This window comes from Hirundo rustica, chromosome 14 (assembly GCF_015227805.2).
Source record: "Hirundo rustica isolate bHirRus1 chromosome 14, bHirRus1.pri.v3, whole genome shotgun sequence".
NCBI classification, from domain to species: Eukaryota; Metazoa; Chordata; class Aves; order Passeriformes; family Hirundinidae; genus Hirundo; species Hirundo rustica.
Window position 1 is genome coordinate 17,621,180 of NC_053463.1, and position 27,209 is coordinate 17,648,388.

Below are 27,209 nucleotides of genomic sequence, written 5' to 3' on the forward strand. Positions count from 1 at the left end.
CTGCTCCCAGGGAACAGGGACAGGAGCAGAGGGAACGGCCTCAGGCTGGGCCAGGGGAGGCTCAGGGTGGACAGCAGCAGGAATTTCCCCATGGAAAGGGAGCTCAGGGACTGGAACTGCCCAGGGAGGTTTGCAGTGCCTATCCCTGGAGGTGTCCAAGGGAGTGCTGGAGGTGGCACTCAGTGCTCTGGGGACAGGGTGGGCATCGGGCACAGCTTGGACCTGCTGGTCTGGGAGAGCTTTTCCAACCCCAGTGATTCCATGGGTCTGTTTCTCCAGCACACTCAGTTGCTCTTTGAAGCTGTGACTTCAGAAGGAGGGAGAAATCCAAGAAAGTCCAAAGGCAGGTGTGCTGTGAGTGTCACCTGGGGTGCTCTGAACAGCCAAGGCAGAGGAAGGGCAGCCTGCAGCAGCAGCACCCTGCCCTTAACATCCCAATCCCAGAACCCCACAGTGTTTTTTCAAGAAGTCTTTTCTACTCTGCCTCTTGGGGCCAGGCCAACCCAGACAGAAGTGTCCTGGCTCCGTGGGCCTGCCCTGACCTCTCTGGCTTTTGTGGCCAACCCACATGTGTCCATGCTGTGCAGGCAGCACCTGCCTCCTCCCCCAGCTCGGCAGGCAATTTGTGAGGGACAGCATTGATACCAGGGACTTGAAAGTATGTTGTAAGTCTCCTCTCAGCAGGTGTTGCTTGGCTGAGATTCTCTGGCTGAGGCTGAGCCTCCACCTTCCATTGGGAACAGCAGGATCTGGGTGTGAGGCTCCTGGCCTGTTACTGCCACACTTGGGCTTGTGCAGAGTTATTCCTGGGAGCTGAGACTTCCATGTTTGTGCTCTGCCTCACACAGTCCCTGATCTGCAGCTGTGGCAGGCAGGACAGCCTGGCTTGTTCTCCTTTCTTTGGACCCCAAATTTTGGACATGGGAGGTTTTTGCTGGAGCGGATATAAAAGTGGTGCACAAATGTCACGCCGCCTGTGGCCCAGGTACACAAAAGTGATACTGTTCAGCTTGTGGTGTAGGTAAAGGCATAAAGCTGAGCTCAGCACTAAATTAAGAATATAAAAATAATTCCTTCAGTTGGTGCAGTCAGGGGAAGCTGCTGCCTGCAGACAACTGCTCTTGCAGTCTCCACATTAGGTGCAGCCAGGCACATGGCTCTATATTGTTTAATAAAATCCCAAATATTTCTCACTTCACCCTTTACTGGCAGCACCAAGCCTGGTTTCTGCTTTCCAGTTGTACATTCCAAGAGGAAGCAGGAGCAGTGAGGCCTGGCTGCTGTGAGGGATGCCCAGAGCTCTCCACTCTCACAGCTGTACTTAGAAGCTGCTCTTTCCTCCTGGAGCTTGGCTGGTGCCTGGCTCTTCCCCTGCACGTTTCAGTGAGAGAACAGCTGTGTCTGGGTGGCTGCGGGTGCTGGGTCCCCTCAGTGCCTGGCACCTGGAACTCTCCCAGCTGCTCCTAACCCATGGGAGGATGAGGCCTCTGGAGAGAGACATGCTGAAACTTTTCTTACTTTCAGCTGCCAGGATCAGGTCACTGGATCCCTTCCACCCTTCAGAAAGCAGCTCTGCTGCAGCCTGGCTTTTGTTCCAGGTGCACTCGGGTGGCTCTGTACCCAAAAGTGCTTTTTTTCACACTGAGTATTGCAGTGCATCAGGAGGGTTCTCCCTGCCCTGTAAAGGTGGATATCACCGGGCAGGGCTCCCATCCAGGAGCCTCAACTGCCTCCAGCAAATGGGATTGCTGCTGGATTTGGGAAGGGAGTTTGGTGGGGCCACATTTGGGCACTTCCAGTGGTTTGGAGTTAGAAGCTGGGCAGGATTGGTGGCTTCCTGCTGGGAAATACCTATTTCCCCAGAAGAGATCCAAACTTGATTATCTGGGACTGAGAGAAAAGAGTCACTTCCAGGATGTCACATGGAGCTGCTTCTGTGCACATTGGGGAGGTTCAGTGTGCAGGAGGCTCCATCCCTGTGTGCACCTGGGTTTGGACGCAGGGCTGGAGGCTCCTTGTTGTGGATCATCAGCTCCTGGCTGCCTGAAGGGTTTTTTTTTTACCTTGTGCCAAAGGCTTCAGCCCTTCTGAAAGCTCCAGCTGCGTGTGCCTCCCCTGAAATTCAGGGTGTCTGTGTGGTGAGCCCACCCTGCTCCCTCTGCATTCCCCACTCGGTTTGCAGCTGACACCACGTGCCCAGATATTCTGATAATGCTCTTCTGAAATGCTCCTTTTTGTCTGGCTGTAATTAAAGCCAGAATTTGCCCTTTCTGAGTTGTTATTTCAGGAGCTGGAGCTCAGCCTGTGCTGTTGTCACTCGTGGGCTACAAATGCCATTGTCCCAGGCCCGGACGGCAGTGCTGGAGGCAGCTCTGGAATTTCACTTTACTATTTTTAGTTGGTGGTGAAAAATTGCACTTCCAACGCTTTTGAAGGGCTGTCAGTGCTTAAATAAATCAAAGGGCAGGTCCTGGCTGCTGTAAAGGAGCGGGATGAGGAGGTGACCTGGAGTTGCTGCTGGGCTGAGCTGGGAAGAGGTGAGGTGAGGGAGCCCCAGACTTGCCCAGGCTGGGACGGGGCTACAGGGGGTTCAGACATTGCTGCTCTGCCACAGCCCTGTCACTGCCCTGTCATAGCCCTGCCACAGCTCTGCCAGAGCTCTGTCACTGCCCTGCCACAGCTCTGCCACTGCCCTGTCGCTGCCCTGTCACAGCCCTGTCACTGCCCTGTCACAGCCCTGCCACAGCTCTGCCACTGCCCTGTCACAGCTCTGCCACTGCCCTGTCACAGCTCTGCCACTGCCCTGCCACAGCCCTGTCACTGCCCTGTCGCTGCCCTGTCACAGCCCTGCCACAGCTCTGCCACTGCCCTGTCACAGCTCTGCCACTGCCCTGCCACAGCCCTGTCACAGCCCTGTCACTGCCCTGTCACTGCCCTGCCACTGCCCTGTCACTGCCCTGTCACTGCTCTGCCACTGCCCTGCCACTGCTCTGCCACAGCCACCCATCTATCCCCTCTGTGCAGGTGTCCCATGGTCACTGCTGTGGTGGGATGTCTCTGGGCTCGTTGTCATCTCACTGTGCCCCTTTTGGGGTCAGTTCTGCCCCCTTCCCTCTGTGTCCCCAGGTGTCTCTGTTGGCTATGCCACAGCTGCAGCCCCCTGGCAGTGCCCTGTGTGCACCTCTGCTCTCCCCAGAGCCACCACAGGGCCCGTGCTGGACGTGGCAGCTCTTGGATAGCTGGGATGGAGGCAGGAGCTGCTGAAGGACCTCTGTAAGTCCAGGTGAGTGAATGTCCCTTGTGTGGGACTGTCCCCTTCCACCCCAGCCACCTCCAGAACTGAGACAAAAGCTGTTGCTCACCCACAGTTTCTCCTTTTCAGTGCCAGTGCAGGAGTTTCCTGAGCAGCTGCTTCACCTGTTTGGCCACCAGGTTCTGACACTGGCACAGACCCCTCTTCCATGGCTGAGGGATCCTCACAGCTGAGTTTCCCTACCTAGCTGTTCGCTACCATGTGCCTGGAGAGGCCCAGGTGGCAGCTTGGCTGCTTTGCTTCCCTGCACTCAGACTCCAGGACCTGCTTGGAGTGGGGAACCTTCAAACCAGCTTGGCTGAGTCTCCTGGGATCTCCAGTGCCCCTGAGCTGCTCTGCCCCCAGCCTGTGGAAGTAAGAGAGGCAGTGGCTCCTGGAAGGACCCTGGTGGCACTGGGCTTGTCTGGGTTGTGCAGCTGCCAGGGAAGCTTGGCTGGCTCCAGAACGGCCCAGTGTGGGAGGATGACAGGAGAAACAGTTCAGCTCATTATCCGGAAAAGATATAGTGAGACAAAATCAAACGGTGTCACCCCCAAAATCCTGCCCCAGGCGTGCTGTGGTGGTGCCAGGGCATGTGAGACACAGGCAGAGCCTGTATGGGAATAGAAGTGGGAGCACCAGGGAGCACATCCCTCCTTGGGACGATAGATGGACAGAAAACATGGACTGAACTGATTGCTGAGTTCCACCAGAGTCAGCCCAGGCGGATGGGGGTTTCCAGGGTTTTTCTAGGCACAGGACTACTTTTGTTTCGATACAGGGAGGCTGAGGTGACCTCAAGGAATCCCTGCCCTGTTGCACAACACAGAGATATCTTCAGGTCGGTGTCTAGGGGACTTTCCCTTCCACTTCCCCATCATCCTCAGGAAAACTGGCAGAGCGAGTTCTCTTCGACTGGAACTGCCCCACCACCCTGCTGTGCCTCCATCTGAGCAGGGGCCTCATTAGCACTAATTAGCAGCTGTGTCCCCTCCTGGCTGCTGTGCAGATGTGTGACACAGATCTGTCACACACCCAGGGAGGAGTCACTGGCACAGCCCTGTCTGAGCAGGGCACGCCCAGAGACTGCTCCTCAAATTCCTGCAGCCAGGTAGGCATGGGAATATTGTGCTTGAATCATGGAATCATTTAGGGAGGAAAAGACCTCTGAGATCGAGTCCCAGCTGTGCCCCATCCCCATCTTGTCCCCAGAGCACCGAGTGCCACCTCCAGCACTCCCTTGGACACCTCCAGGGATGGGCGCTGCAAACCTCCCTGGGCAGTTCCAATCCCTGAGCTCCCTTTCCATGGGGAAATTCCTGCTGCTGTCCACCCTGAGCCTCCCCTGGCCCAGCCTGAGGCCGTTCCCTCTGCTCCTGTCCCTGTTCCCTGGGAGCAGAGCCCGACCCCCCCGGCTGTCCCCTCCTGTCAGGGACTTGTGCAGAGCCACAAGGTTCCCCTGAGCTCCTTTTCTCCAGGCTCAGCCCTTTCCCAGCTGCTCTTCATAGGACTTACTCCTTCCCAGTGAGTTTCTATCTCAGAATAAATTTATCAAAACCTGTTTTTTCACCTTATTATGCCTTGGACATGCTGCTCAGTCATGAGGTCTTAAGTTTTGAGTTGGTCAAAAGCAATTTTAATTTACAGGGATTAATATCCCCTCTTGCTTTCCTTGGTGTTCCACTAAAGGCAAAACATTTGATGTTTGTGTGCACTTTCCTAAATTAATTTCTACATTTTTCTCTTTCTCTCACACCATAGGAATTGCTTTTACCACATCATTAAGAGCAGATTACAGGAACTCCAACTTCATCCGATGTCTCCTGCCAGAGTGAGTCCCATCCTGATGTGCAATGTCCATTGCTGTGGTGCAGAGACCCTTGGAACTGCCTGGGTGGCAACACTGATTTGCTCTTTGTACAAATTAATGGAAGATTCTGCCCCCCTCCCCCCCCCGCCCCCCCCCTCTTTTTTTCTCTTTTTGATTTTCTCCTCATTTCCTCTGCCCTGGGAATCCTTCCCATACTCGGAACAGCAGGCTGTGCTTTGGAAAGCACCAGGAGCGTTGTGCTGTCAGCAAATCCCTGCCCTGGGTATATTTAGACGGAGACATGCTGATTTTTTTACTTTGGCGTCCCAAACAAATCTCTGCTGCCTTGGTTGATGTCCAGAGCCAACAGCTGATCCCAGGGACAGCAGAATGGAGCTGGATTTTGTCCCACCTTTCTCAGTGACACCTTTCCGTGAGGGTGTTACACAGAGGGTGTAATTCTACCTGTGAGTCCTTTGTTAGGGCTTGTGATGGGAAGGTGGGAAGGATCCAGCTCAGCTACCAGCAGGGGCCCAGGTTTGGCAGGAAAAGGATGGATTTTCCATGGCAATGGGGTGTGTCAGGGTGAGGGGCAGTGCTGGTGTGGGCACCCCTGTGTGGATTTGGGTTTGTGGCCTTGCTTAGAGGGACTTTGGGGCAGTGGCTTTGGGTTTGGCTTTGTCCCCACGGATAGAAATGGGGCACATCAAATTGTCACCCCTAGGTTGTGAGCAGCAGTAGGGTTTGATGGGGAGGGACACTTGCACCTCTTGCTTTACCTTTTAAATGCCGTAAAAAGCATTTAGACTTAATGATAAGTATGGTTCTAAACAATTTTGAGAACATGACCTTTCTGCTGACACCAATGTCCTGTGGAGCAGGTGAGCTGTCAATAAGAAAGGACTTTGCACCATTTCCATTTGCTCATCCTCCATCTCTTCACCATTTGGCAGAGATTTGAATAGGTAGCAGAAAAAAAAAACCACTGCAGGTCCATTTTCATGGCAAGCCCAGTGCTGTGCTGTCACAGCACACTGCTGCTTAGGACAGTTTTGCTTCCAATTTCCAATGCCTATGGATGCAGCTGGTCCCTGCTGCATGGTCAGAGGGCAGCCTGAGTGTCCTTGGTCCCCAAAGCACCTGAGCTCTGGATGGCTCCTGGACGCTCTGTGGCTCCTGTGGCAGTGGCACAGTTTGCCAGCAGGATCTAGACCTCAAAGGCTGAAAAAGCTGCTCGTTGTCAAGAACTGAAGTCCACTACATGAAAACGCCCAGTGATGCCAGCAAGACCAGGCCTAAGGCACACATTAGGACTTATTAAATAGAACTGTTTATTAAGTAAACAGTACAACATGCAGAGTCATCTCACGAGTCCGTGTATCACAGGCTGTTTTGGACTGGAAGAGACCTCAAAGCCCATCCAGTTCCACCCCCTGCCGTGGCAGGGACACCTCCCACTGTCCCAGGCTGCTCCAAGCCCCAATGTCCAGCCTGGCCTTGGGCACTGCCAGGGATCCAGGGGCAGCCACAGCTGCTCTGGGCACCCCGCGCCAGGGCACGGAGGGAGCGGACAGGGGGAGACTCAAAGGCGCTTTCCGAGCTTTGGATCCTCCAGCGTCCAGCCCCGATCCCCCTCCTCGGCTTTCCCCACACGGTTGTGCCCAGCTCGGCAGACCCGGCAGCGCGGGAGAGGAGCTCCGGGGGCTTCCGCCGTCCCGCGGAGGCGCTCGCTGCCGCACGGCTTCTGCTCCCGGTGCACTCCTGTTCCGGCCCCGCTCCCGCTCCCGCTCCCGCTCCCGTTCCCGCTGCCGCGCGGGGCCCCTCAGGCGCCGCCCGCCGGGCCCGCGCCGCTCCCGGCATCCCCGCGCGTCGCCGGCGCCCAATGGGCAGCGCGGGGCTCCCCTGGGGGCGGGGCCGCGCGCGCCGGGGCCTCGCCCCTTTCGCGCGCCGTGACGTCGCGGCGGGCGCAGCGCGCGTGCGTCTGCGCGTGCGCGTGGCGGGGACGGGCGGGCCGCGGCGGGGCCTGGCGGGCGCGGGGCGGCGGCGGCGGGGCCGGGCCGGGCCGGGCAGGCGGAGCGGAGCGGCCGCCGCGATGGAGCCCGACTCGGTTATCGAGGACAAGACCATCGAGCTCATGGTGAGTCACCCCCGGCCCCCGCGCGCACCCTCCCGTCCCCTGTGCCCCCCCTCCCCCCCCCCCGCCTCAGGCCCCGCCGGCGCGCCCGGCCCGCGGGGTCCGGCGCCGCCCGTGCGGGGGCTGTGGCGAGCCCGCGCTCGGTCCCGGCCCGGTCGCGCTGCCCGCGCAGGGGGATCCGCTCGCTCCCGCCTCTGCCGCGGCCCCGCGGCCCGCCCGTGGCGCCACGAGCGCCTCCGTTTCATTGAAAATAAATAAATAACAACAGTTAACTCCCGCAGGAGGCAGAGCTGGGCCGGGGGCGCGGAGCGGCGTGGCCGCGCTGCGCGAACCGAAAGTGAAATGCCCCGGGCGGGGGGGCTCCGGCTACAGCCCCGCCCCGGCCGGACCCCCCCGCCCCCGGGGGGGGATTAAACCCCGCCGGGGGGATCGGGGCTCCGGGTCGCGGCAGCACCGGTGCTGCCTCTCCGGTCCAGCACACACGGAATTACCTAACGAGACCTAATTGGTGTATTGGATATACCCCTAATTAACGCTTACGCCGCTAAATTCGCGTTAGTGGAGAGGCAGCCAGGTGGGAGCAGTAGAAAGAGGTGTTTTGTTTCTTTTTAATATAAGCAAATTAAATCTCTGTAGGCAAATACCAGAGGCCCCTCGTTTTACTGCCTTTAGGCATGAATAAAATTAAGTTAGGACCTGAGAGAGCATAGTAATCGGTAAATATCTTCTAATTTATTTGTTATAATTGCTTTTGCTCCTAAGTGTAATTTGCTTTCACATACAAAATCTCATGTAATTCTCCAGAACTGAGGGGCAAAATGCAAATAATTTCCCTTTAAGGCACTCTGAAGGTGAGCTGGGTTCAGTGGAGACATTAATGGGTTTTTTAGCCAGTGGAGTTGTTGCTAAACTACCTGGTCCAGAAAATACGAGCTTTCTTTAAATGTGCCATCTGGTCTCAAAAAGCAGAAATAAAATGAAAAAGGGGAAACCTACAATGCTTTTGTGTATCTTTCATTATTTTTACTGATCACTGAGGGCAGGAGCTTAAAAGCCCTTCATAGGGAGCCTCCTTCCTTTTGCTGTGATCTGTCACCTGCCCTGGAGGACATCAGAGCCATCGGTGCCCTGAGCAGGGAGGGCAGGGCTGGGGCAGCTCTGTGGGGATCCAGCTCAGGACCAGACTCCCAGGGAGATGCCTCCTAAATTCCCGAGGTGGGAAGTGTGCTCTGGTGTTTTTTTTCCCTCTGTGGAACAGTCACCAACACTCCTCAGCTTTGGGTTCTGTGAGGTGCTCAAATAGCATTCGGAGCTGGAAGGTTTGGCTCCGTCAGCTTTCAAAAACCCAGACTTTTTTGTGTTTTTGCAAGACCTCTTCCATTTTACTGTCTCCTCTTTGCGGCCAGGTTGTATCAGAAGGAAGCAAATGGGACTTTTACTGGTGAGTGTTGTATCCTCCACATGCTGGAGCTGGGAAATGTGTTAATACATGCAAATATCAGTGGGGTTAGTAGGAGTTTTAATATGTAGTAGGAGGTTTTAGAAATACACTTTTCTCTCTTTCACAAGAAATGGATAAATATAAAAATTGAATAAGATGAACAATTAATTCTGTAGTTTCCAAGAGAAAATGCTGCTCTGTGCAATGTAGTTGATAGTTGAATTTAATGTTAATCTTAGTGGAGACTTGCACAGGATCACTTGTGTTTGAATGGAGATGTTTCCGTAAAATCATTGAAAATCATTCCTAAATGCAGATGTGGTGGTGCCTTCTAGTGTGGTGCAGAAGAGGAGATTCTCCAGGACACTTGTTTGAATCCACAGGGCAGAGTTCGGGCTGAGTTCCCTGTTGGGGATTTCTGTGTGACCTGGAATCGTGGGAGTCGGTGCTGTGGGAAACATCCCAAAACCAGGATCATCCCTGCCTGGCAGACTTAGGGGGATGCTGCTCTTTTTACAAGTGTTCCACATTCCTAAAAACAGATGTTTTATGCCTCTCTTTGATCAGGGAGATGGGATTTAGTGCACTTCTGTTCAGTCACTTCCCTCCAGTGCCAGAGATGAATATGTAGTAAATACAGGAGCAAATGTGTGATGTGAAAGTTCTGAGGTGAAAATACACCGTAATTCTGAGGGGCTGATAAAGAAGAGGTAACGTATCAACTTGTTAATTGCATCTAAGTTTCAGAACACGCTGTTCTAGCGCTCAACTGTGCCTTCCCTGGGTAGATGGTTTGCATTTATTTAAAGGAAAATCAGTCATGGAAATAATACTGTTCTATTTTTAGAGATTTTTTTAGAGAGCATTTCTCTGGAATCTCAGAGAAATGTTTTAAGGCTTCAGAGTGAGACTTTGACTTGCTGCATGGAGTTTTAGCGTGTGTTCCCAAGCTGCTGTGTCCCTCAGGACAGCTGAAGGCTTCTCATGCTGTGTGCCGGTTGTATGGATCCTGTTGCTAGTGATTCCCGGGAGATGAGCATTGAGTGATGCCATTCCACGTCTTCCATGTGTGGGTGGTGCCCAGCTGTATGGGTGAGATTCCCACCAAGGTTAACTGGGACTGACTGGGATGCCCAGGCTGAGGCTCACAGTGTCTGGCAGGGGTGGGGTTGGTTCAGTCGTGGGCTCAGGGAAACGCTGGGTGTGAGCAGACAACTGAGGAGTGAGGCCAGACGCAGTCACTGAAAGGGCTCTTTCTGCCCCAGGTTTTGGTTTTCTCAGTGAAATTAGATAACTGTGACCTTTTTGCTCTTCTAAAGAACCAACAGCAATGCTTTGTGAAATAAGTTTTGTCACCTGCAGTTTCGAGTTGTGTATGAAATCTCTGTTCGGTTGCATCAACCCCGTGATTTGCATTTACCTTCAATCCCTGCTAAAAGCCTTGTGTTCTTTTTCCCAGGAAGCTTCCCGTAATTGTTATTTAGTGTTACCAGCAGCTTTCACAGTGCGGGGTGAGGGTTAGCTGCTTAGGTTGTACTTGTGATGGTTGTAACAGAACACATCAGTGTGGCAAGTAGTTTGGGAGCCTTTTATACATTTATGGGGTGAACTGTGTGCAGCACGAGATGTGGATGGCATAACAAAATATATCTGCTGCTCCCAGGCTCCTGTACCCACCAGCTATCCTGAGCAAGAATCCAGCTGTGTGGAAATTCTCCACTCACTGAGCTTATGACTCTTATATTTCACTGTGGCCTTGCTGCCCAAGCTGCCCTCCAAACACAGGTCCCTGTGCTGGCAGGTTAAATTCAGCATTCTGTGCTCTGTGGTAGGATAATGAAAAGGTTTGGGAAAGGCCATGCCTGGGAATAAAATGGGCAAGCACTTGTTCACACTGCTGTCATTTGTATCTGGAAGTTATATATATGGAAATAATCTTCCTAACACACAGCCTTCAGTGTCTAGAATGCCTCTCTCTGGCTCTCATAAAAGCATCCAGTATTTAAGTGCCTTGGTAAATAATAAATGAAGAATTATAATTGAATATCTTGCCAAAAATCTTTCTGTTTCTCCTGGCAGGACTTTGATGTGAGGTGGAGGTGTTCAATTCAGAGGTACCACTCTGAGAAGGAAGTGTTTCACACAGGCCTGCCTGAGCACCAGCAGGTCCTGCTGTAAATCACTCCGGGGGTACCTGAAGTTCCTTGGGTTACTGCAACTGGAGATGGTTGTGCCCCCAAACTATTTAAAGCTTAAAGTGCAAAATAAATCCCAACGTTCTGCTTGAAAGCTAAAATACAGCTGCTGTATATATATCTCAGTAGGGCTATAGTGCTCTGGCTTTTTTCTTGCCTGTCACAGTCATTGCAAGCCAAGCGGGCAGTTGGGTTTATTTTTTTTCCACATATTCTTAGAGGAATCCTTCAAAGAGTTGACTTTTGTAGTGACACAGATACAGGCAATGATCATCTTTGCAGTTGAAACAAAGGAAGTACAGTTCTAGCTGAAATGTGAGTGGTTCTTAATTGAAGCCTGGGAGTAGATGGAGTGTTAGTGAGACATTTGTAAACCTGCGTGTAACCTAGATGTGCTTTCTTTGGCAGGGTAACGATCTGCTTGTTTTGCTGGTGTCTTTTTTCTAATCTTCAGCTAAATGAGCGGAGTTGAGAGCTGCATGTTGGACAGTAAAGCAGGGTTTCATACATGGGGCAACAGGCAGTGGCTGGAGCAAACAGCTAAAGAGTTGGTGGCGGGATGTATGTGAGGAAGGCACAGCCTTGGGATGAGCCTTGGGGCAGAGGATGTGAGGTCTGTGCTGCTGCCAGGCTCTCGGAGTGACAGTCCCATTTCAGAGAGGGCCTCGCAGAGGAAGGATGCAGATCTGAAGAGACGAGATTGCTGTGGCTTTGGCAGTGGTGCAGAAAATGGGAAGGAAGAGCTTAAGAACATGAATTAGAGCAAGGCAACTGCACTCAGAGCCAGCAAAGTGGTGAAAAGAGGGAAGCGCAGAGAGGAGTGTGGAAGGCTTTATCTTTTGGGAATAGAAAGCTGAAGGAATGGCCTGACTGGGGAAATGAGATGGCAGAGGGGAGGAGGCTGTAAAGATGAAGAAGTGTGTAAAGGAAGGTTGTCTGAGGTTTATGATGATGGTGGCCGCAGCCATCAGATTATTCAGGTGAAGGAAAGCTGCAGGTGTGCCAGTTGTGGGGGAGCTTCTGAAAATAAATTGCTTTTGGTTCTTCATAAAAGGAAGTTACCAGTTCTTGTGGGGGCTAAGCCCTGGTGCTCACCAAAGGCTTTTCAAATCTCATTGGAGACTCAGATTTCTCACCTCACAATGCAGTTACATTTTCTAACATGACAAAATTCTCTAAGCTCTGCCCGTTGCTGAGCTAGTGAGGCGCAGGAGAGGAAGTTCCCTGCAGCCTGGAACATGTGCAGGGCTCCTCTGTGTGAGTGTGACCAGGCAGCTTTCGGCTCCATGGGCTGCCCCAGAGCTCTGCCTTGGGGTGGGAGCTCCTAGAGTAAATCCTTGTCCAGGTGTCTGTGCAGAATGAGATCCTGTCTCTGCAGGCAGCTGCTGTGGGTGCAGCTGCCCTCTCTGAAGTGCTCTGGGGTTGCTGCTTTGAGATGCCCATCTGCCTTTGCTGCGTGTCAGACATTGCCAGCTGTGTCCCTCAGGATACAGAGCTTTGAGCACTGCTAAGATTTGGGTCACTGAGGAGTGTTGTGAGCAGCATCGCAGCAAAACAACCTGCCTTGTTACAAGCTGTACCCTCAGAAAGACCTGGGAATGTTCTTTGAAGGATGGATGTACTTTTTCATTTCATTTCATGTTTTCTAAACCACCTCTGCTGCTTGTTAAATCAACTTGCAGTGTATCTCTGGGTGTGCTGGGTTTATTGCCGTGCAGTTTAGAGCTTGCTGGTGCTTTGGCATTTCCAATTGCCCGTCCCTGGGCAGCTCAGAGTGCTTGTGCAGCAGTGTGCTCAGGGAGATTGCTGATGGCTTTCAGATGAAATGGTTGTTGCAGCAAATGTGCCAATGCAAGAGGAATGATGTGTGGGAGAGAACAAGAGACCGTGCTTATGAGAGGGCTGCTCCGTGACAAGGAATTTTTTTTTTTTGTTGCCGGGGAAAAAATGAATTGAAGGGAAATGAGAATATTGACTGAGTTGTTTAAATTAATGCTGATGGGTAACAATCCTTTCCTTACAGCTTTTTCATGGGTGACATCTTCTTTATACAAATGCCCCTGTTGTTTATGTTGTTACGTAATCTAATTTAGTGGTTTGATTTTTTTTATGGTATCATTATTCACAGAAAATCCACTTTTTCTGGAAAATACCTTCCTTCCTCAGTTTATTGATGTATTTATGAGCTCAGTGGTGTGACATCTGACAGCCTACTCGGTTCTCCTGTACTACTTCCACACATCTCCCAATATGAGCAATGCATGAGCGAGAGCAGATAATGCAAAAGTAACGCAATGCCATTCGTGTTTTGACAACAAAAAGCACTGACTCTTTCTGAAAACTTAATTTGCTTCTCATGCAGGCTAAATTAACAACGGGAACGTTTGAAAGCATGTTGTTTCTTTGGTGCTTTGTTAATCCACATCCCTGCAGGACTTGCATCCTTGTACTTTCACCCCAGGAAATTAACAGTTTTGTTTGGGATCAAAGAGTAGTTCGGCTTCCTGAGCTCGTTTGTAGGATGAATACAGATGGAAATTGGTAAGATGTAGGTAGGGACCTGCTTGCTAGGAATAGAGAGTGATGTGTTTTCTGGATAAAATGGGGAAAAAAGCTTTTTGGGTCAACTTCAAGCTGTTGGCAGCACTACAGAATTTTGGTTTACTCACTGACTTAGTGGAGGAGACTCACCACATATATATATATATATATTCAGTGTTGCAAGTTTGCTCTGAGTTTCATTCTGTTGAGGAGTTCCTGAATGTGGAGTATGGTACAAAAGTTGCGCCAATATGCACTGTTTGCCTTTTTGAGAGATGCGAGGTTGTATTTCAGCATGGTTTGCATGATGGGGCTGTTTTCAAATCTTCCAACCTTTGCAGTGAAGCCAGTTTTCAGTTTTCAGACAAAAATGCCTAAAGCACTTTGAAAAATCTATACTCAGAATTTGCACAACGTAGTAAGTTCCAGCTTGGACTCGATGGAGAATCTCATTGGTAATTCTCTTAGGGCAGAGGAGGACTATCCAGGAAAACCTGTTATTCAGGCTATCTCTTGCACACCAAGCCTTCAGGAGACAAAAATCAGACCTGTGCTGTTACACTTGCAAATAATGTAAAGGTTTGGCTTCATGGAGAAGTGCCTCTCCTTCCAGCATCCTGCTGGCTCTGCAGTGACTTAGCAAATCAGTACATTTATATAATTTGATAGCTGGCTTCTTGCTGAGCTATATTGTACTCTGAAAATTCTGAGTCATAAGCCTTGACATCCTAGCACTTTCCTTGGCAGCCTTGAAAATCATGCACTGGACATGGTACTGGGCCTACAGCGCTGCTTTGTCCTTGAAGTGCTGCCCTGGGATTGACTGCCTTTGCCAGTGGCTGGAAAGCAGGAAATCACCCCACCGTGAAGATGGTCCTTTCTTTGGGGAGCTGTGGGCAGTCAGGGACAGTCCTGTCCTCATGGAGACATTTCTTGGCACACCTGGGGACAGTGGCAGTTTCTCCACCCTCATGTGAGGTGCTGGAGCTTGAGGTGTGGGGCACAGCAGTGGAGTCTGAGGTTCAGCTCTCTGGAGGGGCTGCAGAACAGAGGAGAGAGAGTGAGAGGTGGTGGTGGTGCATTCCTCTGGGGATGTGGCAGCATTTTGTTCTCACTGCTGGTAGGGGAAGCTCTGTAGGCCATGGCCCAAAGTTTTTGAAGCTCTTGATGGAAATTGCACGGTTTGTAGGCTGAGCTGTTTTACAAGGAGCGTGAGTTTTCTGCAGACTCCATCTTCTCTGAGGTGTCACTCTACCAGCTGCTTTAAAGTAGCTCTCACTATGCTGCTGGCAGGATTGGCTGGAGGCCTTTCATCTCCCTTCTTAGCCAGAGGAGACTGTTTCTTGTCTCAGGAGTAGTGTAATGTCTTACCCTCTTCTGGTTCTAGGTTGTTTTCTGGACATACAGCAGTGCTGCAAATATACTGAATTCAGTACTGTTATTCAGATCAGGAGTGTCTTGACAACTCCATCTTTGTGCTACAGACATGTAAGGCAAATTAGGTCGTTTTGAGCCTGGAAACAGGGAAATAATTGTTGCCGTAAAGTGCTGTAAAGGATGTTTATAGCAGACCAGGAGAACTGCATCGAGCTGTTGTGCAAAACTCTGTAGTGGTAGCAGGCCTGCGAGGTGTGAACTGGTGATTGAAGCTTTAGGACTTGCTTTGTTATTTGCTTTGTAGCTTCTTCTCATCTTCCTTAATCTTAGCAAGGTGAGCTGTGCCCCAAAATACTTATTTGGGTGACTCAGGGTAAGGGAAGGAGCAATTTCTTGTCTGTAAATGCGTTTCTCTGTCTTAGATCCACCAATCCGACGACCCCACTAACGTAGTCGGTCCCGGGCTGGGCAGGTGCCTGGGCTGCCTTGTCTCTAACAGCATTAGCAGTAATTGGGATTTCATTCAAGAAAGAAGTAGATACACCAAGCTGAAGATGATTGGCTGCTCTCTTTTAACAGACAAGTCTGAGAAGGAAAACCCATTCGAATCCCCTTTCATTCTGGATTGGTGGATCTGAAGCCCAGAAACAAAGTTTCAGGTAAGAAGTCACCCTGTACTCTATCTTGCTGCTTCTGCTTAGATGAGTTTGTCCACACATTCAGTCTCTCGCTTTAACTGCTTCATGTCCCCCAAGTGCTAGGGCACAGGGAATTAGCTGCTGAGCTTGTAGTCAGACAGGGCATGGCCAGAAAATACAGGGGCAGTTCTGGAGAGAAATGCCAGTCTGCTGTGGAACACAGGCCTGGGACCATGAAGTGAACTTCTGTGTGTGCAGGAACGGGCACGGAGTGATTGGCTGCCACATCCTGCTTCTGGAAGGGGAGAGCAGCCTTGCCAGTGACTTGGACTCCCTGTGGGGTTCAGGGAAGCCCCAGCTCTGAGTTCTGTCCTGTCCTCTGATGGGTCCATCAGACCTGGAGAGAACTTTTCTGGTCATTCCTAGGACAATTTCCTGTAGCTTTTCCTGCTAAAATGCCATTTGAAATTCTGTTGTGGGCAGCAGTTGGAGTCAGTGTCCTAAACCCTTCCTGAGCTGTCAGTGTGAAGGTGTGGCCCCAGCTGTTTTGGGGCAGGGGTGGCAGGAGGAGCCTCACAGCCACAGTGGGTTTATTTCAGAGTAAGGGAGAGCAATTGTACTTGGAGTCACATTCCTCTGAGATTTGGGATGTCTGCAAAGGCTACAACAGGTTATCTTGGAGATGAGTTTGGAAGGTGTTTCTGTGCCTCAGGAAGGCAAGCTGGGTCCCTGTCTGGCAGAAAAATAAAATTATGTAAGTTCAGTGTCATATCTGGTGTGAATGGGAGAGCCGCACCTCCCAGTGCCCAGCTTAACTGTAAGTTGGCACTTTGATGGACTTGGCAACTTATTTCTAAAGTCATATGAAAAAATATACCTGGATTCCTGGGGACAGTAACAGCAGTAATACTCAGCCACAGTTACTGCAGTTAAGGGTGAGACCTCAGTATTTAACCTGGTGCGGAAACTCCTGTAGGTGCTGTTGATTCTCATGCATGGTTTTAGTTCTGCGTTTGTTTTGCTGGTGTGGTATTTTGTGCCAAAGTTATATTTGAATTTGATTGATAAGTACATTTATAATGAATTACCTGTGCAAAGGGTGCTGTTGTTTCCTGGTTTGATTTTTCAAGTAGTCAAATTTTATTTGGTTAGGGTGGAGAAGTCTGTTTTAGTGTGACTCTTTAAAAGAAACTCGAGGGAGAATCTCAGCAAAATAATTACTAACCTTAGATTGACACATTTCTTGCATTCTCATCTAGTATCAAACTGAATTTGTTCTACATACCAATCAGACTCACTTTGGAGTTAAAAACTGTAAAATAACATCTTTGCTGTTCAGGGTGTGCCTTTTTCTGAAATGAGAGAACAGGGAGGCAGACATGAACTTGGCATCTTTAGTGATGAAAACTGAAAAAGAGGAAATAATTTAAAATACACTGAGCAGGAAAAAAAAAGAGGAAGCATAAATGAGTGCTCCTGCTGATCAAGATCCTCAGTGTTATTTAATATTGCTTAACTTGTGGAAACGTCAGCCAGCCCTACGAAGGCAGCAGTAGAGCTGAGCAGGTTGGAGGCTTTGCTCTTGCCCGTGTTTTGCATGTTCAGAAAGTGCAATGTGAGGCAGCTCTCAGAGCTGTGTCAGTATTCCTGTGCAGCCTGGGGTGTGCAGCCCCTGCCTGGGAATCCTGGGCTTGTTCCTGGCAGCCCAGGCTCCACAGGCATTGGAACTTGTTGAGTGCTTCTATCCTGCCTTGACTGTTGTAGGATTTATTGTTAGCTCTATTTATTGTTAGACCTCAGCCTTGAAAACCTAATACAGAAGGGTCTGAGACAGCTTTTAATGTGTTGGACAAGTTTCAGCCATGCTTTTCTCTGTGTTTGACTCCCTGTAAGTTTCCTTTGTGTGATTGGCAGTGCTGGGTCTGTGTTCCCCACTCAGGATTTGCCCTGAACTGTTGGCTGGAGATGTGTGCAAGTCCCTGTTCTGCTGCAGGAGAGCAGAAAAAAGTATTTTGCTTTAGAAATGACCTCTTTAGTGTAACACAGGGGATGTTAGTGCAGAAAGGTGTATTGTAGAGCTGTGAGAGTTGGAGTGTATGTACACGAAGGAAGCAAAAGCTAACCTGAATGCTGTGTATTTTGGAAAATAGAGATTATTTCAGTTAATATTCAAAGTGACTTAAGCGAACGTCTTAGGATTTTCTTCCCAGTCCTTTGTATCTTCTTGAAAACGAGTTGCTGCATCTCATGAGTCTTATCCTGATGAATAAATTATAATGGAGTAAGATGGTTATTCTATTCAAAGAAAACATTTAATCTTCTCTCCACTGAACCCATATTCCTTTTGTAGCATTGACTGTGTGTAGCAAACACACACTTTGATCTTCAGGAGCAGAGTGGGACAACGTTATCCATCAGCCTCCTGTGAATTCAGTGTCCTATCTAGAGCATCGCTGTGGTAATGAGAATTTCTCTGATCAATTATTTTCCCTCGTCTTGCTTTAAATTTCCTGATCCTCACTTAGTGTTTTTCCCCAAATACAAATGCTTACGTGCAGATCTTGAATGGCTGTTGGAAGATTGTTCCATTGAGCAGTTTTTATTGTGAATGGCAATAATTCGGCTTATTTGATTTTCCTAATGGCACTGTGACTCAGCTATTGGTTACCTGTTTTTTTAGAATGATCTGATTAGCAGTAAAAGAATAATCAAAAAATTTTCACAAGTTAAAATGCGTTTTTCGCTCTGTGGGTATTATTTTTGAGAAACTCACTTTTGCATTTGTAGTTCATGAAAGGACAAATAAATGCAAGAGTAAACTACATCTAAAACAACTTTGTTGACCTGGGAGTCCAGTTCTGCTGAAATTGAAGCAGATTGCTAGAATGCACATCTGAAACTGCCTGGAGCGTGGAAATATGTTGTATGGATGGTACTCCAACAGCCTTCCGAATCCCCCAGGCCCAGTGAGGTTGCATTTGGCTGTGGGAAAGGCAGTGACGTGATGGCACCGATTCCAACTGACTTGTGTGGAGCACGTGGGCACAGGGCATCACCCCAGACACAGCCAGGCTGTCAGTGGCAGCAGGAGGAGTCCCCAGTGCTGCTGTTGGTCAGGCAGTCGTGTCTGTGCCTCCAGAGATGTGCAGTGCTGTGCCAAGGTGCAGGGAGTGTCCCCTGCCAGCCGGGCTGTCCCTGGCACAGTTCGTGTCACTGCTCTCTGCATGTCCCACACGGTGTTCACACAGACCCTTGGATGTTCTGCTTTCCCACCTGTGCACACTCAGGCCACTCCTTCCCAGCCCAGGGCTTCACCACTGCTCTGCTTGGCACTGTTTGAGTAAAACCCTCATGGGAAAAGTACCAGGTAAGATCTGGAGGAAATCCCAGCCTGCAGACCGGGAGCAAGCTGGAGTTGGCTGCTCTTCCTGCTGAGTGTAAAATAATGCTGAAGGCCTTGAAACAGTGGTACTGCTCCTATTTTTTTTATGTTTTAGTGTGGTTAATGCTGATTTTTGAGATCTGACCTTACCGTTAAGTTGGATGTGGGAGCATAAGGCTTTCCCAGACTGTCAGACTGCCCTCAAATCTAAGTTGGCTTTTCAGAGCACTCCTTGGGCTGCATTAAACTTCCCAGCCATGGAGAGGGGTTTAAGTAGCACCACTTACCCATAAAATTATCGATATTAAGTGTTGATGGAAATAAAGAAATACCGATTGTGTTGGTCCAGGCCTAAATCAAAGTAAACTAACAAGGAAATCACCAATGTTGAGTAGCATGTGAGTTTCTTATAGCTAAAAAGCTGAAAAAAAATTTCACAGTGAAGGTTGAAGTTATTTGGTTGTACTTTTTTTGCATATTTTTGCCTTAAGACCAGAATTTCCCAAGCTGTAAACTCGCTAATAAATTTGGATTCCCCAAATTGTCTTATATAAATAAAATAAATGCATTGAAAACTTCTGAGGTCATAATTTTAATGTTTTATAAAACCTTCAGCCTAAGTCTGGGTTATTTAAATGCTATCATTCTTGATTATAACACTGCAATATTGCCATGCCTGGGTTGCAAAGGTGTTCTAATTCCATTAGGAATATAGGCTGTAGGCATTTCTTGAGCAATTTGATGGGCTTTAGAGAATAAATGAGTGAGGTTTTTTTAAGGGGTACAAAAGTGTGAGGATTTCTGTGTGACAGTATCAGATGCACCAAAAGAGATTATTTCTGGGCATTTTACACTGCTTTAACCAGGCTGTGCTGTAACGTGGGAGAAGTCCAGAGTGAAGGAAAACTTTGGATAGTTCAGAGCCTGAGCGAGTGTTTTTTATACCTCCATCCAAAAAGTTCCCAGCTACGAAGTCGGTTTATTGGGAATGCAGCATTTTGTATAGGCTGCTTAAATTTGAGATTTAAGATTGAAATGTGAAGCTCAAAATATAATTCCTGGGGCAAGACCACCAAAGCAGTTCTTTGTGTATGGATTTTACATCAGTAATCTAATAATAAAATCACAAGCACAAAGCATTGAAGAGATCAGAATGAGGTTTTCTGTGTCTGTTCCCTCCTTGCCCCGGAGCTCAAAGCCCCTCTCAGCTTTGCAGACAGGTCTTCCAGGTGATCCACAGCCCTTAGAATTTGAGGCAGTTAAAGCTCTGCATTGCTAATTACCTTATTCCTTAAAATCTGAGTTTCAGTTGGCCTTCCCTTAACCTGTGCAGTTCTGTTCCCATTTAATTCTGTGCCTGTTGGCCACTGGCACTTTCACCTGCCCAGACTTTATTAAATGGTGCTGCACCTCCCTGGGCTCCTGGGGAAAGAAGGGCCAGTTCAAAGTGAAGCTCTTGAAACATTGTTGAACTTCTATTCATGTCAGGGTCAAGCAATAACATGTCAGGGAAGCACACAAATATTTGCAGGTTCCTGTTTCGGTGTGAAGTAGGACACAATATTTAATTTGTAGCATTGTGCAATAGCAGTGCTGCAGCTGAGTGTCCAGGGAGTTTTCTAAACCCTTTCATTCATGGTTTCGTAATGCTGTGAAAAGGTTTTGGTGTGGCTTAACCTGGGTGTGGAAGTGGCCTCAGTGTCTAATGCATTTTGAATTAAATTTTATAAATGTTCTCAAGTTGCCCATTTTTCTCTTAAGCACTTAAAATTCAGTTTATTTAGCTACAGTACTTCCTAAACTCCCCCACATGATAATCTCTAAACCAGTGATTTTTAGCTTATAATTTGTGGACACCTATAGGTGTAGATTCATTATGAACATTATACTTAGCTTTGTACACCTGATCTGAAGATCTCAGGAATGGAGTTTCATGGTTTTTTTTAATCGATGACTTTTAGAAAGTCATGTGAGCAAAGTGACTTTTTTTAACAGGCCTGTAGGTTTAAAAATGTTTGGGGCTTTAATCAGCACCTGCTGCAGTACCCTGAATTTTACCCTGGTTCAGTGTTGCAGAACCACCATGAAGATATTCTGGGAACAAAGAATAGGAACAAAGAATGAAACACATTAGAAAGGGAGTTTCTTGAATTATACACTTTTGTTTTTAAAAGCAGACCTATAAAAAGTGTGTATCTTCAGTCAGTGGGTTTTAACAGTACATTCCACTTTTTTTGAAAATATGAAAACCTCTATTTTTTTGGTGTGTTGTTGAAGTTAAGGTATTGAAGTCAACCTGTTGTCACTGGTTGACCCTTTTAGAAGTGTCCCGGGAACTAAATTTCCAGTGTTAGTGTGAGGACGTGTCAAAGTTAAGTACTGCAAAGTAATTACAGATGTACTGGAGTAATTATTTTATCGCTAAATCCCACTTCTTAAACATTAAACAAACTTTTAATTGAAAACTGTGGGTTTGTTTTGCTGTTAATGAAATAATAATACAGTAAAACATAAATATGACTATTTTTACCCCTGTCCATAAGATATATGCTCCCACTGTTGTCATGCCAAGCGCATAGTGCAGGACACCCCTATGGAATCAGCACCTTCCTGCTGGATAAGAGAGGGAACTTCAATGCGTTCCGGTGCTGCTAGGGGCATTCTTGTGCTGGTTTCGCTGTAATTTCTCTCCTTAGCATGGAGATGAAAAGATGAGTCTTCCTTTTGTTTTATTCATAAGATATGAAACCAGAAAAAGAGTTTTTAACCCCATCAGGTGCTCTGGGCTCTTTCCCCCTTCTCAATCCTGGCACAAACTGCTTTCCATAAGGCTTCACTTCCAGTTATTCCACTTTCAGCTTTGACCTGTGTGGGGCTTTTCTTTTAAAGTTTTGGTGTTTGTTGTAACTAAATTGGAAGCCTCTGTGGAAAATAGTGAAAGCTTAATCTGTGCCAAATATTGGAGCTGGGTTTATGCACTGTTTGATGCAGAGGAATCAAATACTTTTCCCTAACTTTATCTGGTGTATGTACTACTCTGTCCTTAAAAGGAACTGGGAAATAATATTGGGGAGCTGCAAAAGTTTTGGTGAGTCTTGTCTGCATCAAGTTTCTTCAGCTTTAGAAAAGAATCAAAAAGGATCTCCAAACTTTTCCTAACTTCTGTCAGTAGTGGGGAATTTGGTAGTTTAGCTCGGGTAGCAGGATGAGTAGTAAATGTAGCCAGGGAATAATTTGGCTTTAGGATATCTTCAACTATAATTCCAACATTTTTCCCCAGTTCATTAGGCTTCCTTGACTAAGCAGAACTTGGTCATGCAATTTGAACATAGCTAAATGTGGTTCCTCTCTAAAACGTGCTCCCAGTGTCAGGTTGTCTGTCCCAGTGCAGGATAAAGAACCACAGATTGAGAAAGCTGAGACACTGGGAGTGCCAAACCTGAATTCCCAAAGCTCCTCCAGGTGGATTCTAAAGCCTTGCCACCCCAATGGCACCTCCTGGCCTCCTTCCCCAGGGGGGCTGTGCAGGGCACAGCTGGGCAAGGATTTTGGCCAGGCTGGGTTGCTGGGTGAGGCCTCTGCCCCAGAAGCTCAGCTGTGGACAACAGTGGGGTGAACCAAAACTCTCCTGCTGCCGGGAGTCAGCTAAAACATTCAGCTGGGCACTAAAGCCGTGAGGTTACAGAGGGGGCAAAGGAGCTCAGGCCAGAGGGGTGGCTTGTCCTTGATTGCTGCCCAGGATCCTCAGTGGTTATTTTACCCTTGGCCGAACTGTGATGAATGTAGAAATAACATAGATAAGTACCCACGTTAACATACTAATGAGTTGCCTGCCTTGAGTGATTTGTTGTGGCATCTAACTGCTTCTTCTCTTCCTTCCTTTTTGTCACCCTGCAGTGTTCTGTGCCAAGGTCTTTGTGGCTAGGCTGCTCCAACCTGGTAGAGAGCATGTGCGCACTGAGATGCCTGCAGAGCATGCCCAGTGTCAGATGTCTCCAGGTGCCTTTCTTCTTTCTTGTTGTAAATGTTATGCTGTTGAACTTGTGTTAAACTCTCAGGACTCTGTTTAATCGAATTGTTATGTCTGCTGAATGTTTTTTGTGCATCCTTTTCTGAAATCTTCTACTTAACTGCATTGTAGGAGTGACTCTTTAAGGGCTTTCTGTGCAGTAGGGCTGGGGGGATGAGCTGTTGTGTTTTATTGCCTGTTTACTGAAGTTGTGATATCAGTAGCATAGTTCTGCATGTTGCCTGCTACATTTTGCTTTCTCGTTTAACTTAAAAATAACATAATGAGCTTTGCCATTTCTCTTAGTATGCAACAAACTGACCAGCCTGTGATATTTGTGTGATTTAATTTAGAAAGGATAAGCTTTTTATTTGCTCCTAAGCGTGGTCCTGGGTGTAGCCTTACCTTAGCCTTTGCACGTGTTGGAATGCAGAATAGTGAGCATGGAGCCCTGGGGTCTTTGGTTGCCCTGTTAGCTCAGTTTTTTAACTTAGATGAAGTGAAGACCAAGGGATTGGGGGGGGGGGGGGGGAGGCGGGGAGAGTTGGTCTGCATAGAAGCCACTAAATCCTAAGTTCTCTGTTGTTTTTCCTCTAGTAAGCTTTTGGAGCTGAGCCTGCATAATTTATAGATGGGGAATTACTGCTTCATTGGTTTGGGAGGGATTGAAAATGATAAAAAGGGAGCTTTTGGGACCAGTTAACGATTTTGAACTCCCGGGGTATTTACCTTGGAAGGAAAATGTTGAACGTGTAGAAACTGTGGCACTTCCCAAAGTATTTCTGAATGTAACATTTTTTAGCAGAACACAAGGATTATTTAACAATAGTCTGTTTGGTAACATAAAAGCATTATTCAGTGGTTCCGTCTTTCATGTGTATAAAATGAGTACTTAAAAGAAATTGCTTTTTTGTGAATGAAAATGAACAATTGAGTTTTGTGTGTCGCTCCATTTGAGGTCAGCCACTGGAGAACATCAGTGTCTTACCTTAGAGGGTAACCAGTTATTTCAAAACATCTCCTCTCACCTGCAAAATTTGGCCAGTTGAAATTCAGCAAGTCTGAATTTCAGAACCAGAAATTCCTTAAAAATTTTTGTAAAAATACAAATCTGGTTTTCCATTTGAATGCTTTATATTTCAAATTTTCAAAGGTTATTCAAAGAAAGGACAAAAACTCATGTCCAAGACAAACTTAGATATGATACATTATATTATGATATTATCATACATGGATAATTTAGTTTTGTAGAAATGAACAGTCTCATGGCCAAATAATGCTTCTAGAAGAGTGCTTACAGTCATGCCAGGGCAGAGTACCACAGGTTTGGTGTCTGTCTTGGCAATATTTGCAAGCTACTTCTAATTTTGACTACTTGGCAATATTTGCAAGCTACTTCTAAGGGTGGGATTGTTGGGGCGTCTGCAGGGCCAGGAGTTGGACTTTGATGATCATTGTGGGCTCTTTCCAGCTCAGGATATTCCATGGTACAATGAAATATTGTGCCAAAATAAAGATTTTTTTTCTTTTTATTAAGGTTGGATTGTTTTTGTAGAGCTGCAACCAGAAGAGGCTGTGAGAATTTTTGAAGTGTCTGTGAAGGATTTTTTTTTTTTTAAAAAAAAACTTCTCTTTTTGGGTGTGTGACTCAGTGATGCCTGAAGAGGAACTTGGAAGCAAAAGTGGCACCAGCTGCTTTCCCTGTTTATTATTTTTTGGCATTGTGACTTGCCCTTCATTGTTTCCTGAACTCTTAAGCCCACATAGAAATCAGGTGGGGCACAGAGAGCAGGAACTCTTGGTTCTGTAGCACGCATTCAGTTAGGGTGAAATGATGGAAGGGGAATGTGCTGGGAGGGGAATACAGGAGCTCGGGTGATTCACAGAAGTTATCTGGGATTGTATCTGTTGTGTGTGGTGTGTGTAGAGTAACAGGCCAGAGTAGTGAACAGGCCAGAAAGTGGGAAGAGCAGTCTTCACTCTGGAAGCTCTTCAGGAAGTTTTACTCGGTCCTGGGGCTTTTTCAAACCTTTAGGTTTCAGCAGTCACCTGCCATCCACCTAGAGCAAGAAAGCAGGGATTAGGTATGCTCTGGCTCTCTGTGGCGGTGTTAACAATCATCAAACCTAACAAGGCTGTTTAAAATCATGCATTTCAGCAAATCCCCTCTGCCCATGGATGGGGGAGGTGTTCCAGTTGTCAGTCTGGGTGTGTTTTCTGTGCTTTTCCTCATGCAGTAAAATACCTTCATAGTGCCTGCAGTTTACTTGAGGAATATTTGCTTTCTGCATTCTGTGAGCTGTTAGCGAATGCAGAAGAGAATCAGGTAATTTATTAAAAAAAATTTATTCCTACTTATGATACTTGAGGTTTGCTCTAATCTACTCTGGCTTTTGGTTTAATTGATACTATAAGGAAATAAAGCCCCTGACACTTAACACTTGTTTCTGTTGCATGGAGAAGTACATATTAAATGCCAGTTCACAATACGTGAAACTGCTACGAGGCTGTAGTTTTAACTGCTTAGTTACCTCTAATGATGTGTTTGTACACAAACACACTGGCGTCCAATAGTTCCTGTTTTCATTTGCTTTGATATGGATTTCTCTGCAAGATTAAACCCAAAACTCTTGTTTAGGTCTTTAGAGAAACTGGTTCTTTTAGTGGGTGTGTGATGCAACTCTATGGATACAGCACCTTCTGTGGCTTCATCCTTGGAGCACGGCAGGGGTTTTTGAGTGTGTTTTGTGGTACTGATTTGGGAAATGGCTCCAGCAGGGCTGCCAGGCAGAGACAGGCAGGGTCTGTGAGTAAACATCTCCAGTGTGTAGTGAGCACTGCTCATTAGGCAGCAGAAGATAAGAGCCAAGCATCGCTTTGAATTATTGCATAATGTAGGGAGGTGATGAAATAAGTCTTGGGAAATGAATTATTAGAGAGATATAATGAAATTAACCCAGTAACCAAATACTGCCCCACCAAGTTTCTTCCCTGTCTTCAGTTATGTTTTTCTTCTGCTTCTCTTTTTAAAAAAATCATTTTGTCTCTCTTCTAAAACTCTGCTTAGGTTTTGTCATGCTTATTTACATCCTTCCAAGGTCTTTGGGGTTCTTAGAAAAGGTCCTTTCCTACATCTTTCCATCTATTCTTGAAGTTTTCAGCTTAATTGCATGTAGTGCCCTGCTCCTCTTTCCCTCTTGTTTTCACACATGGGCTGTTTGGCCTGGAAGCTTGAACAGATTTCATTCACTGCAGGAACAAGAAACGTCTCACTTCCTGAGCTGCTAGGGAGAGATGCCAGCTTGTTCCTCCACAGGCCAGATCTTAACATTCCTGCAGTGGCTTTTTCAGACTTGAAGCTCCCCTGACTTCTCCCAGTTCTCCCAGTGCTCCGGAGGCTTGGGGTAGCACCCCTGGCTTTCCTGTCCCTTTCCCTTGTCCAGCGGGGTGTCCAGCTCTATAGGTGCTCCTGGATCTGCATTTTCCTTTTCATGGAGTCCCCACCCCCGAGGTGGCACTCAGTGCTCTGGGCTGGATATCTAACATAAATTTCCCTTCTTTCAGTTTAAAGAAGTTTCCAGAAGGAAGTTTTATATTTTTGTTTATGGTTGTTATAAATTAGCATTAACTTGCTTAAGCTTCTGTTTGTTTTTCTTTACTAATTTTGAGCTTCTGTTGGTGTTTCTATTCTGATACCAGAGGGAAGCACGACAACAAAAACTGTAGTTGGAAAAACTTGTAGCTGAAAGCTAAGAATTGAACATGAAAACTTCATCCTCTTTTCCCAGTACAAATTCAGGCACAGTGCAGTTTTCTTAAAACGACAGCGAGTGCCAGAGATGGGCCCTGCTCAAACCTTCTCCTCCAGAGCGTGAAATCACAAATGGGAAATGATGAGTGGCCTGTTGCTCTGGAGCCTGCATCCCTTTGGAAATGTTAGTCTCTGCAGCTGTTGAAATGAGTTGTCATAACCAGACAACTGCTTTGCTGCTTCTGTTAGGTCTGAAGTAATTTACAAATACCTCTTTGACATGTTTTCTGGTATTTTGCCCCAAAACAGTGGACGTGTTAACCATTTTTTTTGGAAACAGTCCAACAGATCCATTAAAAAGAAATACATATTTGATTCCTTTTCTTTAAAGGAACTGAATGTTCTCTCCAATATCTGAAATATTTGTGCTTCTTCCCTGTGTTTAAACAGACTTTTCAGAGACACAGAGCTTTCAAACCAAGGCCAGCAGTGTAGAAGCAATTAAAGCTTACCCATGGTGGGTCGGGGGGAAGTGTGGGCGGGGAGATGGCCTGGATTCCCCAGTCCCTAAATCCAAGGTAAAAATGGCCAGTTTTCCCTCTGGTAATCAGCAGCAGTGCTTTCCAGTGTTGTTCCTTC

General features: G+C 47.5%; 1 protein-coding gene across 8 annotated transcripts in view; it reads left to right on the forward strand.

Moving 5' to 3' along the window:
* The first annotated feature begins 7,149 nt into the window (after positions 1-7,149).
* Positions 7,150-27,209, forward strand: part of FBXW11 (F-box and WD repeat domain containing 11) — a 63,218-nt gene continuing 43,158 nt past the window's right edge. Inside the window, exons 1-4 of one of the 8 annotated variants that reach the window (XM_040078176.2) lie at positions 7,153-7,239; positions 15,370-15,449; positions 17,779-17,886; positions 22,708-22,809. In XM_040078176.2, coding sequence (XP_039934110.1) covers positions 22,759-22,809 — 51 coding nt within the window. In that variant the 5' untranslated portion in view covers positions 7,153-7,239; positions 15,370-15,449; positions 17,779-17,886; positions 22,708-22,758. Of the gene's footprint in view, positions 7,240-15,369; positions 15,450-17,778; positions 17,887-22,707; positions 22,810-27,209 lie in introns of all 8 variants that reach the window. The other 7 variants (XM_040078182.2, XM_040078178.2, XM_040078177.2 and 4 more) reach the window with 7 other exon arrangements.